At 44.1% G+C, this 21,592-nt stretch overlaps 1 protein-coding gene across 1 annotated transcript; it reads right to left on the bottom strand.

Moving 5' to 3' along the window:
- Nucleotides 1-18,745: 18,745 nt before the first annotated feature.
- LOC100284776 (acyl-desaturase) lies at nt 18,746-20,232 on the bottom strand. Its single transcript, NM_001157671.2, has one exon. It carries the CDS (start codon nt 20,189-20,191, stop codon nt 18,965-18,967), a length of 1,227 nt encoding a protein of 408 aa, NP_001151143.2. The 5' UTR covers nt 20,192-20,232; the 3' UTR covers nt 18,746-18,964.
- Between the last annotated feature and the right edge of the window lie 1,360 nt (nt 20,233-21,592).

Here is a 21,592-nt window from a genome sequence, read left to right as displayed (position 1 = left end):
AGCTGTAGAAGGGTTTTTGTTAGGTTATGACTCAAATACAAAGGCGTATAGAGTCTTCAACAAATCATCGGGTTTGGTTGAAGTCTCTAGCAACGTTGTATTTGATGAGACTAATGGCTCTCCAAGAGAGCAAGTTGTTGATTGTGATGATGTAGATGAAGAGGATGTTCCGACGGCCGCTATACGAACCATGGCGATTGGAGAAGTACGGCAACAGGAACAAGATGAACGAGATCAACCTTCTTCCTCAACAACGGTGCATCCCCCAACTCAAGACGATGAACAGGTTCATCAAAAGGAGGCGTGTGATCAAGGGGGAGCACAAGATGATCACGTGATGGAGGAAGAAGCGCAACCGGCACCTCCAACCCAAGTTCGAGCGGTGATTCAAAGGGATCATCCCGTCGACCAAATTTTGGGTGACATTAGCAAGGGAGTAACTACTCGATCTCGATTAGTTAATTTTTGTGAGCATTACTCCTTTGTCTCTTCTATTGAGCCTTTCAGGGTAGAGGAGGCCTTGCTAGATCCGGATTGGGTATTGGCCATGCAGGAGGAACTCAACAACTTCAAGCACAATGAAGTTTGGACACTGGTGCCCCGTCCCAAGCAAAATGTTGTGGGAACCAAGTGGGTGTTCCGCAACAAACAAGACGAGCACGGAGTGGTGACACGGAACAAGGCCCGACTTGTGGCAAAAGGTTATGCCCAAGTCGCAGGTTTGGACTTTGAGGAGACATTCGCTCCTGTGGCTAGGCTAGAGTCCATTCGTATTTTGCTAGCATATGCCGCTCACCATTCTTTCAGGTTGTTCCAAATGGATGTGAAGAGCGCTTTCCTCAACGGGCCAATCAAGGAGGAGGTGTACGTAGAGCAACCCCCTGGCTTCGAGGATGAACGGTACCCCGACCACGTGTGTAAGCTCTCTAAGGCGCTCTATGGACTTAAGCAAGCCCCAAGAGCATGGTATGAATGCCTTAGAGACTTTCTAATTGCTAATGCTTTCAAGGTTGGGAAAGCCGATCCAACTCTGTTCACTAAGACTTGTGACGGTGATCTTTTTGTATGCCAAATTTATGTCGATGACATAATATTTGGTTCTACTAATAAAAAGTCTTGTGAAGAGTTTAGCAGGGTAATGACGCAGAAATTCGAGATGTCAATGATGGGCGAGTTGAACTACTTCCTTGGGTTTCAAGTGAAGCAACTCAAGGACGACACCTTCATCTCCCAAACAAAGTACACGCAAGACTTGCTGAAGCGGTTTGGGATGAAGGACGCCAAGCCCGCAAAGACTCCGATGGGGACCGACGGACACACCGACCTCAACAAAGGAGGTAAGTCCGTTGATCAAAAAGCATACCGGTCAATGATAGGGTCTTTACTTTATTTATGTGCTAGTAGACCGGATATTATGCTTAGCGTATGCATGTGTGCTAGATTTCAATCCGATCCTAAGGAGTGTCACTTAGTGGCAGTGAAGCGAATCCTTAGATATTTAGTTTCTACGCCTTGCTTTGGGCTCTAGTATCCAAAGGGGTCTACCTTTGACTTGATTGGATATTCAGATTCCGACTATGCTGGATGTAAGGTCGATAGGAAGAGTACATCGGGGACGTGCCAATTCTTAGGAAGGTCCCTGGTGTCATGGAATTCTAAGAAACAAACCTCCGTTGCCCTATCCACCGCTGAGGCCGAGTATGTTGCCGCAGGAAAGTGTTGCGCACAACTACTTTGGATGAGGCAAACCCTCAGGGACTTTGGCTACAATCTGAGCAAAGTCCCACTCCTATGTGATAATGAGAGTGCCATCCGCATGGCGGAAAATCCTGTTGAACACAGCCGCACAACGCACATAGACATCCGTCATCACTTTTTGAGAGACCACCAGCAAAAGGGAGATATCGAAGTGTTTCATGTTAGCACCGAGAACCAGCTAGCCGATATCTTTACCAAGCCTGTAGATGAGAAGACCTTTTGCAGGTTGCGTAGTGAGCTAAATGTCCTAGATTCACGGAACTTGGATTGATTTGTAGCATACATGTATTTATGCTTTTGATCATGTTCCTTTTTGCACTTTGTTGTTTAGTATGGTGCTCAAGTTGTACAAACACTCCCTGGACCTCACAAGTCCGTTGCAAAGTGATGCACAGTTTTAGGGGGAGATGTGTTACAACTTGACCCTTTGAGACTAATCATATGCTTGAGTTTGCTTGTTTTAGTCTCGAAGGAGAATTAAAAGGGAAAAGGTGGACTTGGACCATGCAAGACTTCCACTGCACTCCGATGAAAAGAGTAACTTTTCCAAGTTCATCTTTTAACTTTTCTTGCCTATTTGCTCTTAATTGAAGATTTTGGTGAGGCAATGGGGTTAAAGGGCCAAGATTGATCCCGTTTTGGTGCTTGATGCCAAAGGGGGAGAAAATAAAGGCCAAAGTGATAAATGGATCAGCTACCACTTGAGAGATTTTGAAAATAGTAGAATAGAGTTTTTTGTTTTGTCAAAACTCTTTTATTGTCTCTCTTGTCAAAAGTTGGCTTCTTGTGGGGAGAAATGTTGATTATGGGAAAAAGGTTTGTCAAAACTCTTTTATTGTCTCTCTTGTCAAAAGTTGGCTTCTTGTGGGGAGAAATGTTGATTATGGGAAAAGGGGGAGTTTTTGGAATCCTGAATCAAATACTCCTGAAATGACTCTCTTTATGACTTAACATGTGTGTTTGACTTAGAGATAGAAATTTGAGTTTTGATTTGCAAAAACAAACCAAGTGGTGGCAAAGGATGATCCATATATGCCAAAATTGAATCAAAATAAATTTGAATTTTATTTGAAGTGATATTGCACTTGTTCTAGTTGCTTTATGTTGTGTTGGCATAAATCACCAAAAAGGGGGAGATTGAAAGGGAAATGTGCCCTTGGGCCATTTCTAAGTATTTTGGTGATTGAGTGCCAACACAAGTGCTTAAATGTGAATCTATACCCATGGATGGACAAAGTGCAAATCAAGAGTAAAGGTATGTTTCTAAGCCTTAGTACATTGTTTTGAAGACTAATGTATTGTGTCTAAGTGCTTGAAACAGGAGAAATCGAGTCAGAGAAAAGTTGGCTGTGTACAGCCAAAGGGCTGTTCGGTCTGGAGCACCGGACTGTCCGGTGGTGCACCGGACAGTGTCCGGTGCGCCAGACTGACTCGGGCGAACTGGCCACTCTCGGGAATTTACCGGCGACGTACGGCTATAATTCACCGGACTGTCCGGTGTGCACCGGACTGTCCGGTGAGCCAATGGTCGGCCGGGCCAACGGTCGGCCGCGCGATCTGCGCGGGACACGTGGCCGAGCCAACGGCTAGAAGGGGGCACCGGACTGTCCGGTGTGCACCGGACATGTCCGGTGCGCCAACGGCTCTCTGACGGCCAACGGTCGGCTGCACCGTTTAAGGAAAGAAATCGGGCACCGGACAGTGTCCGGTGTGCACCGGACTGTCCGGTGCACCAGTCGACAGAAGGCAAGATCAGCCTTCCAGATTTGCTCTCATCGGCTCCTAGCTGCCTTGGGGCTATAAAAGGGACCCCTAGGCGCATGGAGGAGAACACCAAGCATTCCTACAACATTCCTAAGCACCAAGACATCGATTCCGCGCTTTTGGTTCATTGTGATAGCATCTAGAGCTCTTGTTGAGTTGTGAACTCATTGAGTGGTGTTGCGAGCTCTTGTTGCGACTTGTGTGCGTGCTGTTGCTCTGATTTTGAGTCTTGTGTGCGTTGCTAGTTCCTCCCTTACTCCAATTTGTGGAGATTCCTTGCAAACAGGATATTGAAAGGCAAAGCAAAACACCGTGGTATTCAAGTTGGTCTTTGGACCGCTTGAGAGGGGTTGATTGCAACCCTCGTCCGTTGGGACGCCACAACGTGGAGTAGGCAAGCGTTGGTCTTGGCCGAACCACGGGATAAACCACTGTGTCATCTCTGTGTTTGATCTCTTGTGGTATTGTGTTTTGTTGAGACTCCTCTCTAGCCACTTGGCGATTATTGTGCTAACACTTAACAAGTTTTTGTGGCTATAAGTTTAAGTTTCACAGGATCACCTATTCACCCCCCTCTAGGTGCTCTCAGTAACTACTTATTCACGATTAGCTAATTTTTATGAACATTACTCTTTTGTTTCTTCTATTGAGCCTTTTAGGGTAGAAGAAGCCTTGCAGAATCCAGACTGGGTATTGGCCATGCAGGAGGAATTCAACAACTTCAAGAGAAATGAAGTGTGGAGACTGGTGCCACGTCCGAAGCAAAATATTGTGGGAACCAAGTGGGTGTTCCGCAACAAGCAAGATGAGCATGGGGTGGTGACAAGAAACAAGGCTCGACTTGTGGCAAAAGGTTATGCCCAAGTCGCAGGTTTGGATTTTGAGGAGACTTTTGCTCCTGTAGCTAGGTTCGTGTCAATTCACATTTTATTAGCCTATGCTATTCACTATTCTTTTAAGTTGTTTCAAATGGATGTGAAGAGCGCCTTCCTAAACTAACAATCAAGGAGGAGGTGTACGTAGAACAACGCCCTGACTTCGAGGATGACATGTATCCCGACCATGTATATAAGCTCTCTAAGGCGCTCTATGGGCTTAAGCAAGCTCCAAGAGCATGGTATGAATGCCTTAGAGTTTTTCTTATTTCTAATGCTTTCACGGTCGGGAAAGCTGATCCTACTCTTTTTACTAAGACTTGTAATGGTGATTTGTTTGTGTGCCAAATATATGTCGATGACATAATATTTGGTTCTACTAACCAAAAGTATTGTTAGGAGTTTAGCAGGGTAATGATACAGAAATTTGAGATGTCGATGATGGGTGAATTGAACTACTTCCTTGGATTTCAAGTGAATCAACTCAAGGAAGGAGCGTTCAAATCCTGAATGAAGTACACTCAAGACTTGCTAAAAAGGTTTGGGATGAAGGACGCTTAGGTTATCTTGGCGACGAGGAGTCCAGGTCTAAGATATTGGACAACCAAGGTCCGTAGCGTGGCAATAGTCGACATATGCTACGAAGTTGGTGGTGGTGGTGTGTCGCCTCGGTGGGTCCAGGGCTAGGAAGGCACTCACATTATCTCGCCCTTCTCGGATTGATGCCTGGTGCTAGTGCTTCTCGGTTTGGAGTTGCTCCAGCTGGGTTTCTTTCTCTGCTTGTGTACTCTCTCCCTATATGTATCTAGTGGTATACTACCTATGTTGCCTCCATATGCCTAGGTCTTCGTCGTGTCCTTCTCCAGCAACGAACATGTATGCCCACCTCTTACCTTCCCTTCTTGCTCTACGAAACCTTAGAAGCGGGCGAGGCGAGGGATGCATGGGGTCCTGATTTGATGCCTATGGTACCCGTTTGATGGCTCGATATCGCCAGTCCACATGGTCTTTCCCTTACCACAATGTGGACTCGGTATGCTTCTACCACTTCTATGTACCTGGCACCCATCCTTCTGTCATTGCAAAAATTATTGTGTTGTTCCTCTGTTGTTTTGGGTGTTAGTTTTTTGTTGTGCTAAGGACTAAACATAATTTGGGTGTGTTAATACTTTATTTATTGTTTGCACGTGGTTTGTGTTCTTCTGATGATGGCTCATGGATCCTGCAAAATATGTGTTAGGATTTGGAGATCCATGCGGGCACTACCACAGGGTGCTCGTCCCTTGTGTTCTTGGCTCTTGCATGCATTAGGTCGTTTCTGAGACCATATTGGCCCAATGGACTCCATGGTGTTTGAGGTTGTTGAATTGGATGGAGCAGCAATGATTTGTCACACTAACAGTAAAAGAAAAGGTTATTTGTTGGTTTCAAACGTTAGTAATTGCTACAAAGTACCATAAGTTGTATGGAGCACATCTAGTTTTTATTGATGCCTGACTTTAGCAACCACTCCATATTTTTATCTATCTTTTTTATAAGTTTGAGTTCATGTGACTTATTTTAGAAACTTGAGCTCACAGACTTCCTCTTATTAGGTCTCTATATAGTGGAATTATGTCATTCTATAATATCTGTTCGTTCAGTCAGTCATTGTGAACACTCTTCTAATTGCTCCTTCATTAGCCGTGCTGTACCAAGACATATTGGATGGAGTAAACAACAACATTAGTTAGTCAAATTAAAAAATATTATGTGGAGAGCAGAGACAATCAATAAAAAATCTTGAGATCTTTTGGTGGATAGTTTACATGGGTATTGTTGTGAGCCTTCGCAACGCACGGGCAACTGACGAGTCACCAAAAAGGGGGAGATTGAAAGGGAAATGTGCCCTTGGGCCATTTCTAAGTGTTTTGGTGATTAAGTGCCTAACACATCACTTTGATCTAACATACAAGTGTGAGTATGAGCTCAGAGTCAAAGAAGAAGCAATTGAGAGTTGTAAAGATAAATTGCAAACTCTATAATCCTGGAGAAATGAAGGTACGATTCTAGCACTTAGTAAATTGCTTTTAGTACTAACTATGTTCTACTAAGTGCTATGGAACTTCTCAAAATGAGAGAAATTCTATTGGAGAAGTTTGGCTAAGGGTAGCCAAACTTGCACTAGCCTGTGGTGCACCAGACTGTCTCGTGTGCACCGGAAAGTGTCCGGTGCTAGGTTGGCGCACTCGTTGAACATGCTGCGCTCGAAAAAAATGCCAGGGCATCGCGGTTATAATTCATCGGACTGTCCGGTGTGCCAGCTGCGCGCTCAGCCAACGGTCAGCCACGTGATCAGTGGGTGCCACGTGTGCCCAACTAACGGTAACCATGCTGCACCAGACTGTCCGGTGTGCCACCGGATTGTCTGGTGTGCCTTGGGACCAGAGGCTGGCAACGGTCGGCTTCACCAAACAAGGAAGGCAATCACACACTGTTCACTATCCGATGGTGCACTGGACTGTCCGGTGCGCCCATGGACAGAAGGCAATCAGAGCATGCCTAATGGAGCTCAAATGGCTCCTAGGTCCCTTGGGGCTATAAAAGGGAGCTAGCCCTAGGCGCATGGAGCACGACACCAAGTACTCTTTGAACATCCTAAGACACTGAGACACTGCAACCATGCTAGAGCTTTGATAGTTTGAGATTTGAGGAAGTGTTTGAGCTGTAATTCCGCTGTGTTGGCTCTTGTGCTCCTCTCTCTCAACTCGTGTGCGTGTGTTGCTTTGATTTTGTCTCTTGTGTGTGTGTTTCTACTCCTCCTTACTCTTGTGATTTAATTGATATCAATTGTGTAAGGGTGAGAGACTCCAAACTGTGGAGATTCCTCACAACGGAAACAAAGTTGAGATAAGAAAGATAACTATGGTACTCAAGTTGATCAGTGGATCACTTGAGAGGGGTTGAGTGCAACCCTTGTCCATTGGGACACCACAACATGGATTAGGTAAGCATTTTACGCTCGACCGAACCATGAGATAAAATCGCCGTGTCACTTATCTTTTAACCTTATAGCGATTCTACTCTTTCTAGTAGATCACTTCACTTCATAATTGCTCTAAGTTTAATTCTCACCTTGTGAGAGCAATTAAGTGAAGTTCTCTCCTCTCATCCTCTTCATTCGATCTTGGCTTTTGATTTCAATAATCCAATATTAGTCCAAGTTTGTTTTGTTGAGCTATTTTTATAGGATCACCTATTCACCCCCTCTAGGTGCTCTCAATTCAACAATTAATTTCTCGGTTAGTGCTCTTAAGCACGTTGAAGTAGATAAGGCAGTTGTGCTTTTACACAAAACTGAATAACCTAAATCAAGTTTCATAGATACATCCTTGGATTCAAACCCCTCTATCATTAGTGATGACGAAGGCGATGTAATTGACAACGACCTACTCACACTTCATAAGGGATATTTTTGAAGTGGATTTTGATAAGTGAATCTTGATACAAAGATTTATGACTTGGTACTCAACACACGAAAGTTGAAAAATCCCACAAAAATACATTAGAAAAATCTAAGAGCGCTACCAACTCAAAAAATAATATAAAATAAAGTGCTCATTTTGGAATAGTAGAGGTCTCTCAGATTTTGCTAACTATAGATATATTTCAGAGGCGATAAATGACCACAATCTAGGTTTTATGGTTGTTATGAAAACCAACCAAAAGGATATGTCAAAGACGAATTTGACACATTTATCTAGAGGTGTAATTTTTGTTTGGCACTATCTCCTACCTAGAGGCAGAGCATGGGGTATTCTCTTAGGGATAAATGCTGATACTTTTGATCTATTTACTATTTAGAAGGGGAATTTTATGTAAAATTCCATATTTGCAATAAGGCAGATAATCTTAAATAAATTTTGATGGCGCTTTAGGCTATCTCTAGCAGCTACACATCCTCATTACCTATTTCAAACTCTACTCTTTAAACATTGTAGTATACAATGAAAAGAGAATTTTGCAACTGTAGCACTCCCTTCGGCGGGCTTCAGATTATTGGCACCACGATCGTCGCAATTGGATCCGTGGCATTATAATCTTGCCCATTTTGAAGAAATGGCATCTAGGTGCATTGATGGTCATTAGCGTTTTGCTTGTGCCGGTTGTGCCCTCGCTCCGTTAGCTCCGTTACAACCTGGCTGCCGTCTTTTAGCGTCTTCTATTCTCCCTTCCCTGACCGTCATCTTCCTCATCTCTAGCTCTCTCGTCTCTGTTCGTCGCGCACTACAGTCAGGGGCGGATGCAAGGGGTGGGCAAGGTGGGCCATGGCCCCACCTTAATTTTTTAACTCCTTATACCTAGGTTTAGGTACACAGCAAAATAAATAAACTTTTTACTTTTGTATAGTTAGCGTGGACAAATCTAATAAAAACTAGATTTTGATCTATTCACTGCTCAGTCCACTCTTCGTCTGAGCTATTTGATTATCTTCCCTAGCGCAAGCCCACTCGTGGCTCACTCGCTTATTCGGTCATCGACTGACCAGTAAGTCGGTGACCTAACCCACCCACTGCAGCGCACCTTGCCTTCTCATCACCCATCAGCTCGTCGACTCGTCGGGATCCTGCACACAACATTGATATTTTGCCTCCTAGTCCGCATCAGCAGATGGGCAGGCTATTGGTGGGATCGTGGTGTCACTGGTCCCTCGCTAACTCATTAGGGTCTCTGCGCGCCGTCGCAACACGACAATGGTTGTCGCTTATCGTCACCGTCATCTGTCGCTACCTCGTCTCCTGCACTCGCTCCTCCCACCTGTCGTCGTCTCACCAACGCCATCTCACGACAAAATTTGATGACTCCAGAACGATGTGCCGATGCGGCTACTCTGCCCTAGTGCCTCATCCTCAATCAGTCCACCTATTTTCTCTCTCTAGCTCTACTTTAGGTAGCCAAAAAGGTTTTTTGGTATTCATATTATTTTTGGAAACACTAGATATTATTATTTAGCATTCATGTTATTATCATTAATCTACAATTATGGTCTAGTCGATGATTTGTCTCATGCACTGTCGGCCCAGCCCCACCTAGAATTTTGTTCTGCGTCCGCCACTGACTACAGTGCCTGCCCTGCCCTTCACCAGATCTCACCCTTCCCTGGTGAACAACTTCCGCCGAGGGCGGATCCTGCGCCGAGGGCAGTCCCCGCGCGTTTCTCGTGCCGCCAACGCTGGTGAGATCTCATATCTTCTTTCACATTAAACTGCCTAGAGCCGAGCCCCCATTTAGCTTTTGGTTTGTGCACTTTAGTATGAATAATACTATGAACGATGAGGCAGTTCCCTCCATGGACGAAACGACTGCATGCATTGTCGAAGAGCAAGATTAGGCATTGACTTGTATTGGGACACATACTACACTGGTTAGTGGTTCGAATTTATTGTATGCAATTTAATAGTTATATATGATATTACAACTATTTTGGTGAATAGGGGAGTGTCCATGGAATGCATGATATCGATTGGGATTTAATAATGGTAGAAGAAACGAACAACGAAGAAGGAAGAAATGATGTTACTAGCAAACAAGGACTCTATTTTCAGCTTGGACTAGATAATCAAGATGATGGAAGGTAAGATGATTCAAGTGCTTCCCGTTGTGGAAATAGGATTCCATGTGAAGATGAATTGGGAGCAGGCATTCCATGTTCTGATTTAGTGCTTGATGAGACTAGGACCATATATGATATGAACAATCCAGTAATGGAGCCTGGCAGTTTGTATGCAACAATGCACCACTTCAGACTCGCAATTAGACAATACACCATAAATAAATAATTTGAGATTGGAATTGAGGCAACCAATAAGACTAGATTTAGAGGGTATTGTAAAGGGCCTGATTGCCCCTAGAGCATTCATGCTAGACCGGAGACAAAAGGGGCTCCAACAATTCAAGTAAGCCCAGAATGTAGTTATTTTATTTAATATGTACCTTTCTATTTTCGGTTAAAATCTATTTGACACTTTGACTAATTTTTCAGGTGATTGTCTTGAATGACAAACATAATTGTACTTCGAGTGGTAGACGTAAGACGACTACACCTACATGAGCTTGGGTTGCGGCACGTGCACTTCCATTACTAATGAAGAAGCCTCATATGGGTGCTAAAAAGCTACAAACTACATTGCAGGACACTTTTGGTTGTACCATTGTATATGACACAATTTGGCACGGTAAAGAGAAAGCTCTGAAGGAATTATTTGGTAGTTGGGAAGAGAGCTTTTAGCTACTATGGCGTTGGAGAGAAGCAGTTATGCAAAAGTCACCGGATAGTGTCATTGAGCTTGATGTAAAAATGGATGAGGGCCGTCCTTTCTTCAGTCGATTCTTTTGTGCGCTCGGTCCATGCATTTCTGGTTTCAAGGGTGGCTGTCGACCATACCTAAGTGTTGACTCCACAGCTCTTAATGGAAGGTGGAATGGTCACCTTTGTTGTGCCATAGGTGTCGATGGGCACAATTGGATGTATCCAGTTGCATATGGATTTTTTGAGGCAGAAAATACTGAAAACCGGACATGGTTCTTTCATCAGTTGCACAAGGTTGTGGGGGATCTGCCTTTGTTAGCTTTGTGTTCAGATGCTTGCAAAGGTCTTAAAAATGCTATGAACAATGTCTTCCCGTATGCCGAGAAAAGGGAGTGCTTCAGACATCTGATACAGAACTACATAAAGCAGTTTGGTGGGTCTGAGTACATGTATCCAGCCGCTAGAGCTTATAGGAGAGAGGTCTTCGACCACTATTTTAGCAGCATCCAAGAAATCCCTAAGGTTAGCAGTTGGCTAAATGAGTATCATGACAGTCTTTGGTACCGAAGTGGCTTCAATACAAACATCAAGTGCGACTACGTAACCAACAACATTGCTGAGGATTTCAACAATTGGATTAAGGATTGGAAGGATCTGCCTGTATGTGATTTGGCTGACAGGATAAGGGAGGAAATTATGGAGATGTTTCACAGGAGGAGGAGGAGGATTGCACAAAAGTTGCAAGGACATATTTTACCGTCGATTGTGCATATCCTACACGCCAAAACAAGAGGTTTAGGTCATTTATCAGTACGGAAAGCTGACAACTACATTGCAGAGGTAAGGGATAACAATGATGTGCATTCGAAGCACATTGTCAATGCTCAGCTGCAGGAATGTTCTTGCAAAGAGTGGCAGCACACGGACAAACCATGTATCCATGCATTGTGCTTGATAACAACTCAAGAATTTAGGGATGTTAGGATGAAGGATTTTGTCAATGAGTACTACTCTGTAGATAATTTCACCACAGCGTACTCAAGGGTGGTTCCACCTATCGGTGACAAATCGTTTTGGCCAGAAGTTCCTTTCGCAAAAGAAGTGGGTGCTCCAATTGGGAAACGCGCTGTGGGCCGACAAAGGAAAAATAGGATCAAAGGATGCCTTGAGGGAGGCAGTGGAAAAAAGAAAACTAACAATGAGAATGGTAAGAAAAGCATCTGGGGCAAGTTCAAGTGTCCGAACTGTGGTGAACTAGGGCACAAGAAAGCAAGCTACAAATGTCCATTAAATGGCACAAAGAAAAGGTAATGGATGGTAGTGTGTTATTATTTGTGATATTTTCTGTTATTTACTAATTTTTGTACAACAGGAAGCGAAGGCCTAGGAAAAACTCTACTAAAGGCTTGTTCCTGAAAGATGTACCTGAGTCATCACAACCAGTTGTCCACGAGAGTGAAGACGTGGTTGCAATGACACCAACTTTTGTAGATGTTGTTGAAAGACCTTCTTCGCCACCAGAAGAACGAGTAGTTCGAGTTCTAGTTAAAAAGATCACACCTAGGAAGAAGAATGTTTGAGTAATGTGGTGAACTTGTTTGTTTTTATGGCATTATGGTGTTTGTGTCTTGAACTTATGGGGTGTATGACATTTGTATGACATTATGGCATTTGTATGGCACTATGGTATTGAGTTCAATTTTGTCATGAACTCTCTTTGAAAATTATCATAACAATGGCATGTCTTACAATTAGACAACACACAATAGAACACAATTAGAGAACACATAATATAACACAATACGTAGTTCATACAATTTCAGAACACATAATAACCAACAGGTAGTTCATGATGATGACATGTCTTACAATTTCCAACTCACGCATTACAATACTTGTCCAGCTAACTGAACACAAAAGAACTACACATGACAATGTTACATTGATCTTTCCCAGATCTCATTGAAACTAAGCCCCCACTTAGCACAGTGCTCACCAAGCGTCTCCGCTTCTAAAGGCTGATTCATAATTTCTCGGTCACGGAATACGTCCTCCCACACCGCACTGTCTTCACTTCCATAACCAGCTTCTAATATAGCAGTAGGGTCCATCATCGAAAACTGGCAGTCAATTGAAGTTACATCTAGTATTTCAGCTAACTCGTCCATTGAACGTGCTACTTGAGTCATCATGAAACCATCTACAACATCCTCATCTATGTAGCAGAAAGAGGCAGTATCTTGTAGTTTCTTAGCTGTATCTTGCATCTGAGACATGGCATAGTTGAGTGCATGTGCAAGTTTTCTGTTCATCTGCAAAAAAATATATAAATAACATCAGACTATGCATTGTCAAATAGTTGTAAACATGGACAGGCATATGAGGAAACCTTCTGCTGCACTGGAAAGACAAAAAACCATCTGCCATATGAACTGACAAGATCATGTGTACTGATAACTGGGCTCAAGAACAGAACAACATATGAACAGAACAGCATATGAACTGGGCTCAAGACAAACAACATATGCCCTCAGCTGTTTTAGAAAAAAAATCATATGTAGTATACAGTTCAATAATTTCAAGGAAAGCATCATAGGGCAAATCAACTATCTCATCTCAAATGTATCACAAGCCTCAGTGTTGCTAGTTCAATCAATATTTTTCAAACAACATTATGCCCTCAAACAGCCATATGCCCTCAAACAGCCGTATGCCCTCAAACACCCATATGCCCTCAAACAACCATATGCCACGGATCCAATTGCGACGATCGCGGTGCCAATAATCTGAAGCCCGCCGAAGAGAGTGCCACGGTTTGAGGGCATATTTTCTCTATGATGCTACACAAACAACCATATGTCGTATGCCCTCAGTTATTTTTCAACAAAAAACCAAGTGTAGTATACAGTTCAATTTTTCAAAGAAAACATCATAGGGCAAAGCAACTAGATCATCTCACATGTATCACAAGCCTAAGTTCAATATTTTCAATGAAGCAGCAACAAACAGCCGTATGCTCCATAACTGTGCTCAATAATATAACAGCCATATGAACTGGCATCGTCAACTATGCACTGTCACCACAAACATCCATATGCCCTCAGCTATTTTTCACAAAAACACCAAGTGTAGTATATAGTTCAATATTTTCAAAGAAAACATCATAGGGCAAAGCAACTATATCATCTCACATGTATCACAAGCCTCAAAACAACACTCAGGTTATTATAATTTCATCACAGGGCTGCTACAAACCACATGGCGCAGATATCTGAAGCATTGGCTCGGTAAAAGTTTCAGAATACAAACCTGATAGTATTCGACCAATGTCTCCTGAGCACAAACGACAGCTGCACTCGCCTGTTGATAAGAACACATAGCACTTTTTTCTGCCTCCACAATGGATTCAAGAACATCAAGCGTAGAAACCACATGGTTACCTACAGATGTTGTGGCACAGAGATCACCAGCTACCACACAGGCGGCAGCAGAAGCACTCAATGTGTCACGGGCTGCATCAACGGCCGCGGAGAACTTATGGGCACATAGCTCAGCGGCAGATTCCATGTCGGAATCCATAGCTACAAACCCTAGGGTTACAGAAGAAGATACGAGATCTCACCAGCGTCGGAGGCACGGGAATGGCCCTTGGCACAGGATCCACCCTCGGCGGAAGTAGATCACTGGGGAAGGGCGACAGATGTTGAAGGGCAGGGCAGGCACCGCAGTGCGTGACGAACAGAGATGAGAGAGCCAGAGATGAGGAAGACGACGACCAAGGAAGGGAGAATAGAAGACACTCGAAGACGGTGGCCAGGGAAGTAACAGAGTGAACGGAGTGAGGGCACGACCGGCACAGGCAAAACGCTAATGACCATCAATGCACCCGGATGCCATTTCTTCAAAACGGGCGAGATTATAATGCCACGATCCAATTGCGACAATCGCGGTGCCAATAATCTGAAGCCCGCCGAAGGGAGTGCCACAATTGCAAAATTCTCCAATGAAAAACATTGTTTCAGGTGACATATTGGGTGAACTGCTGGAGACAGTCTTATGGTTTGGCTCAAAATGACTTCTAAGTCAACATTTTTGTTTCTGCTTGTAAGAGCATCCTAGCACAAACCACTCCCTACTCTGGTAGGAGGATTTCAATATGATGAGATATAACAAAGAAAAAACAAGAACAACTTTAATAACCATTAACCCTTTATCTTCAATGATGTTATAGACAACTTTGACCTAATAGAAAACACTTTATCAGGACATCTTTTTACTTGGGATAACTCATTGCAAGACCCTACCTATGAGAAGCTATATAGGATATTGATCTTTACAAGTATTTTCCTGAAATAACAAGGGTTTGAACTCTATATTTACAAGTGTTTTCTCTTAACTACGGCAAATTCTTTTAACACCATCTGTCCATCTCCAACCATTATCCCATATTTGATCTCCCCTTATATGTCTTCCTATTATATTTTACTATATCTTCCTAAAAGATATACATTCTTTATGTACAAGATGTATCTGACCATCCCCTGTCTCCTTCCTCTATACACTATAACTCAGTTATTTAATATTTGTTCACAAGTTTTTGAAGTTTTTTTTAAATCATAGACTATTTGTACTATCATAATACACATTATTATTAGGTTACATACCTTGAAAAGGGTTAATATCACACAAAAATGAAGTAATTAAAAAATAGAGGGAGATTGGAGCTCCCCATACATATGGGAGAGCTATCTCTCTCCTCTTATATAGGAGAGGTGATGGAGGCACCATTAGAGCAGTTGTTCCTCTATAGTACACTGAATATGGGTGGGGGAGGTGTGTGAGGTTATTGGGGGGCGTTAGAGATGGCCTAATGGCCGGAGATAGTAATCTCTCTACAAGAACTCAAGTGAGAAGGCAAGCGCGATCTAAAACTGTCAAGATGCAATTGCACAACAACATAGGAAAAGGGGGTTTGCTCTGCCTCAACTCTCTCTGTTAGGGGCCTTATATGTCGAAGATCACTCGTTTAACCTTTTTACTTTGGCACAAGCTAGTGTGTTTCAGGAATATCTCTACTAATAGACGAAGCAAACCTTCGTACAGGAAGGCATGCCGTGAAGCTTCACACATACATGAACAGTGTTGTTGGGGGCCTTCCTCTTCTGAAGGTCCTAAAAAATGTGACTAACCATATGTTTTTAGTATGACATAAACTATTACAGGAAGCTTCAGCTTTGAGATAAAGGCGTGTGATATGAGGATACAACCCGAAGGCAACATGGATGGACGCCGAAGCTACGGCTAAAGGAGCTTCGGCTTGGCATATTAACGAAGATGAAGGATGAAACCGACCTAAGGGAGAAAAGACTACTTAGTCCTTGATAGTTTGCATTTTGGTTAAGAGTAGATGTTAGGGGTATGGATGTAATCTTATCCGGGCTGCGTCCCGTGCCTATAAATAGATGAACAGTAACACTTTACTGTTCACGCTGGACTGTAATCACACTTGTGTCACTCTCGCATTTTCGCCTTCTGGCAAGCCGAAGGTATCAATGTAATATAAAATTTGTGAATATTTGTTCATGATTATGAAATGGGAATATAAATAATCTACTGATTTATCATCATTATTTATATTCTTTTGTATTTCATATACCTTCGTTTATATGTGTTCACTGAGATGATGAAGGTGTATCCTTCATGACCTTTGTCTGAAGATCATTATACCTGAAAGAAAATAATGTGTCGAAGGACGAAGGTCTTTAATTGTTAACAATTGTGTTGCTTTGTTCTTTATATATAGCATTCGAGAACAAGGACCAACAAGTATAAAGTACCTTCAGCTAGGTGCTACAACTTCGTATAGCTCAGCCTCAGAAACACCTTCGTGCTATCTTGCATCAAGAAGCAGAAGGTTAGCAGAAGGTATGATTGTAAACTTGTATGAGAAGAGAAATAAAATGCTAATGCATAAGAGATGAGTTCTCATATCTTCGTCATACTTTGTGTATTCCGTTCGATTATACTCTACCTTTGTCTTTGAATCGTGATCCCGAAGAGATAACACTCTGAGGACAAAGGTCTCTACTTTTTAACATTGTGTTGCCTTATTTTTTGTTCTATACAACAATTGAAAATAAGTGACCAACATTGGTGCCCACCTCCGAAGATCTCACGACCATGACAACCTTCAAATCACGACCATGTCAAGCCATCAAGCTTCGTCAGCTTCCATGGAGAAGCTTACTGTCCCCATTACTAGGGGCTAGAGCTTGGAATCAAGTAATAAAAAGCAGAAGTGAGAAGCCCAAAGGAGGGTGCAACATGTAGGTGTCCAAGGACCCTACATCAGGACCAAATGATCCCATATCCCTATTACTTTCTCTCAGGATGATCTTCGTCTCAAAGATTACCCACACTGAGATGCCATGGTTATCTCTTGTGTAATCAAAGGTTTTGTAGTACACAATATTTTGGTTGACATATGTAGTGCTGTAGGTATCATATTTGTCAATGCTTTCAGGGAAATGTAGGAGCCCGAAGATAAACTCTAAGACTCTGCTTTTCCTCTCTATGGCTTCGGAGGACAACAAGTAATGGATTTGGGAAAGCTAATCTTGCTTGTCACCTTCGGCTATGTCAACAACACAAGAACATAAGATATAATTTTTGATGTCGTGGATATGGAATTCCCATATAACGCTATCATCAGAAGGGGAACTCTTAATGTTTTCAAAGCAGTTTTGCATTCAGCTTACCTCTGCATGAAGATACCTAGTAATCAAGGGGTAATATCAGTGTATGGTAGCCAAGAAGCAGCAAGAAGGGCAGAAGGGACCCTGCAAGAGACGAAAATTGTTTGCAACATTGATGAAACCGAAGGACAAATCCGAGATTCTAAAAAGCCAGTGAAAGAAAAGGCATCTTCGGCGGATCAGCCGAAACCTATACTTCTCTATGATGATGTCGCAGAGCAAAGGATATTCTTCAGCAACCAGCTAACTTCAGAGCAAGATTCCAATCTTCGAAGGTTCCTATTCCACAACAAAGATGTCTTTGCTTGGTTAGCAAATGATCTATGTGGAGTGGATAGAAGTATAATAGAGCATGCCTTGAATGTGGACCCAAGTGTTAGGCCACACAAGCAAAAACTCTGGAAGATGTCCGAAGATAAGGCCGAAGGTGCAAAAGCCGAAGTTAAAAGATTACTCAGTGCTGGAGTCATAAGAGAAGTTGTATACCCATATTGGTTGGTTAATACAGTCATGGTTAAGAAATCCAACGACAAGTGGAGAATGTGTATTGATTTCACAGATCTCAATAAGGCATGCCCGAAGGATGAATTCCTACAACTTCGGAGCTCATGAGCCTACTCGATTGCTATTCATGGTATCAGATCTGGATGAAGAAGGAAGATGAGCCGAAGACTAGTTTTATAACCCCGAGTGGAACTTATTGCTATCTTCGGATGCATGAGGGGCTTAAGAATGCTGGTGGGAGCTTCAGCAGGATGACATCCAAGGTATTGCGTTCATAGCTGGGTAGAAATGTAACTTATGTCGATGATATCATCGTGAGAAGCACGAAGTAGCAAGATCATATTTTAGATCTCTAAAAAACCTTCGCTAATTTCCAAAGGGCAGGTTTAAAGTTGAACCCTGAGAAGTGTCTTTGGGGTCAAAAAGGGTAAATTTTTGGGATGCCTTGTGTCAACAAAGGGGATAGAAGCAAATCCTCACAAAATCAAAGCGATACTTCGGATAGAGCCGCCGAAGTCAAGAAAAGGGGCTCAAAGGCTTGCTTTCCTGAACAGGTTCATCTCAAGATTTGCTAAATGAAGCTTGTTGTTCTTCGAAGTTCTCAAATCAGCAGAGGTCTTTTAATGGGGACCAGCTCACCAGCAAAGTTTGCCCAGTGATGAACTAATGAATCTCAGAATCAAATGATGTCGATAACAATTTGTCAATTTCGTATGTAGAGTAGAGTAGTAATTCTTTAAGTTCCATTCAACAAAAGAATATTTAGGATTATGAAAAATACGCATATAGTATAATTATAGGAAACAACATTTCAGATACGTAGTAGTGATAAACAGAGTACAAATGCAGCCAGGCTGTATTATACTAGGATATAGGAGTATTTATTATGGCTGATTAAGCAACGAAAAGTTTTTTTTTATTAAGGGAAAGTAAAATAAGTAGAAGTAGCTGGGCCTTCTTCAGTTGATGAGGGACAAATGGGCCTCCAAGCTTGCTTTGGATTGGAAGAAGCTAGCTGATCAGTGGATGCGGACGGGCCTATCGAACACCCAACTGAAGCATACCGACTGGGCCTCCATTTGAGCCGCACGGTCTTGAGCCAGCTCCTCCATCCTGCGTATCTTGCGCGGCAGGCCACACACGTAGTCCTGCGCGCGCCGCCCCTCGCCGGACAGGCCAGCGTCGAGCTCCGCCACCTTCCACCTGCGCACGAAATGCTCCACCATGTCGGCGTAGTCTGCCGCCGTGTACACCCCTGAGCGCTGCGCAACCGCGGAGAAGTGATCGAAGAGGCGATCGTCGCGGCCGTCGGCCATGAGCTCGCCGGGCATGGTGACCTTGGCGCGCATGACGGCGGCGAGCGCCCGCACCATGCCGTCCGGGTCTTCCTCGAAGGCCCTGTCGGACGCCCTCGTGTAGGCGGCCTCGTGGCGCCTCTCGTCGGCCGCGATGACGCCGCAGAGCTTGGCGAGGCAGGCGTCGCCGTGGAGGCCGGCCAGCCTGGCGGTGCGGGCGTGGGAGACGAAGGTGGCGCGCTCCTGGAAGGAGCCGTAGATGAGGCTGTGGTACGCGCTGGAGGGCCGCAGCATGGTGCGCATGCCGCGGCGGAGGAGGTGGTGCACCGTCGTCTCCACCCGCCGCATGTCCACGCGGCCGCACAGGTAGAGGTAGCGGTTGAGCAGGTCGCCGTGGCGGTTCTCCTCAGCGGTCCAGCCGCGCAGCCAGCGCGCCCAGCCATGGTCGTCGCAGCCGGTGGCGTCGCTGGCGCCGGTCACGCGGTTGCCCATGGTCATGTAGGTGGGCAGGCCCTCCTCCGTGACCATGTTGCCCACGAGGCAGACGAGGAGGTCGTCGGGTACGGCGGCCGCGCGGGCCTGGAGGTCTGCCACCTGGCTCCGCTGCTCGTCGGCAGAGACGGAGAAGGAGGGCAGCAGGTCGGCTGGCTGCCAGGCCTCCTCCACGGGGGTGAGCAACGGCAGCATATGCTCGTCCACCCACCCGTCGTCCGCCAGGCGGTGCATCATCATCAGCTCCTGCTCATCACAACGAAAGGCAGTTGCGGCTGCGGTGGCCGCCGTCGCTGCCGGAGCCCAGCTGCGGCCGAGGAGATGTGCTTGCGAAGAAGAACACTTCTTGACCAGCAACACCGTACAACCGCTCGTCTTCTTGCTGCTGCTCCAGAAGCATTGCTTCACCGACATGGGCGGCGATGGCACCAACGCCATCATCGTCATGAGCCCCGGCATGGTCAGCTTCCTTTGTGTTCACTGCTGAGTTTGCTTTCGTTGCTCTATCTGGCTGCACATGGATGAATATATAGGTAGGGGAGCCAGAGTCCAGGGAGGTGCAGAATTGATATCGATCCATGGCAATGCATATAGATGTCTAAACGGGCAGCTTCACCCGACCTTATACGGGCATGCACTCGACACGACCATTTTAAACGTGCCAGGCATGGCACGGTTAACCTCTGGGTCGTGCCGGGCCTACCCGTCATGCCGGACTGCCGGTCCAGGCATGGCCCGTGAGGAATTTCGGATGGGTCGGGCCGTACCATTATTGGTCCAAACAGCCAGTGGTACTGGGCCGAGCCTGGCTCGAAAACCAAACCAACAGGACAATGGACAGTTCAATACAGAGAAGTTGTAAATAATAGAAATCACAAGTACATATTAGATCACAGAACAATTCATTGATAGAATAAAATATGAGTTGTATTGTGCAATGTTGCCTTATTAAAAATCTTCCTAGGTAAAAATCACAGCTCACGAGAAAACCCTATGAAGGAAAAAAGACTGCAACCACCTCAAAGCTATAATGTTCATAGTTCGATACAAACTAGAATTCACCAGATACAGAGAGGCAAAGGACTAGATTACAAGTTTCAATAATTCACGCATTCACCCTTGACAGGCTTCCTTGGTCTCCTCCATCATTGTTCATGCTTTCAAGGACAATTTCTATTTCTATTGTGTCCTTCTCAAGATTGTGTTGCATCTGCAAATCTACTAACTCCTAGTCTTTGATACATGATAAGACCTCCACCATGTCCGATGTAAGCCATCGACGACGCTCCTCGATCACCTGCCAACCACACTAAAAGTAGATTATGAAGCTATAGTAGAAGCAGGAACTGTCATGATATCCTTAGCAAGTATAGATAGAACATGGTATGTATGTTTATGCCCATGCCCCCCAACCTAGGATGCTGAAACTGTCATCAAATTGATTGACAATGTCACTATCAAGGTATGCAAACAACTCAGATTGAGCATTAGTAGACCACGAAGAAGTAGATTGAGAATTAGTAGTACCAGTCCCAAATCTCCTACCACTATCAGACTAAGAAGCATATCCCTCAGTAACAACATCATCATCACCATATATGTCATTCCAGGCAGATTTGTTCTTACCTTCCGTTGTGGATAATGGTTGATGTACCGTAAGCGTACATCACCAACCTTTGATTCATAAACCTGAAAAGTTAAGTCAACCCTTTCCTCACATCCAGAGGAACTCTAGAATAATTTGTATCATTAAAACCTAATGGGGATAGTAAAGCTTTATGAAAACCTCTCATCTCAGTTCTAGGATCTAGTATGAAAGAAAAAACATATATGATGGTATGTCTCTCCAATATCATTACA

The sequence above is a fragment of the Zea mays genome, chromosome 5 (assembly GCF_902167145.1).
Source record: "Zea mays cultivar B73 chromosome 5, Zm-B73-REFERENCE-NAM-5.0, whole genome shotgun sequence".
NCBI classification, from domain to species: Eukaryota; Viridiplantae; Streptophyta; class Magnoliopsida; order Poales; family Poaceae; genus Zea; species Zea mays.
Note: the sequence above shows the minus strand (reverse complement) of the source record. Positions and strands in the feature narration are given on the sequence as shown.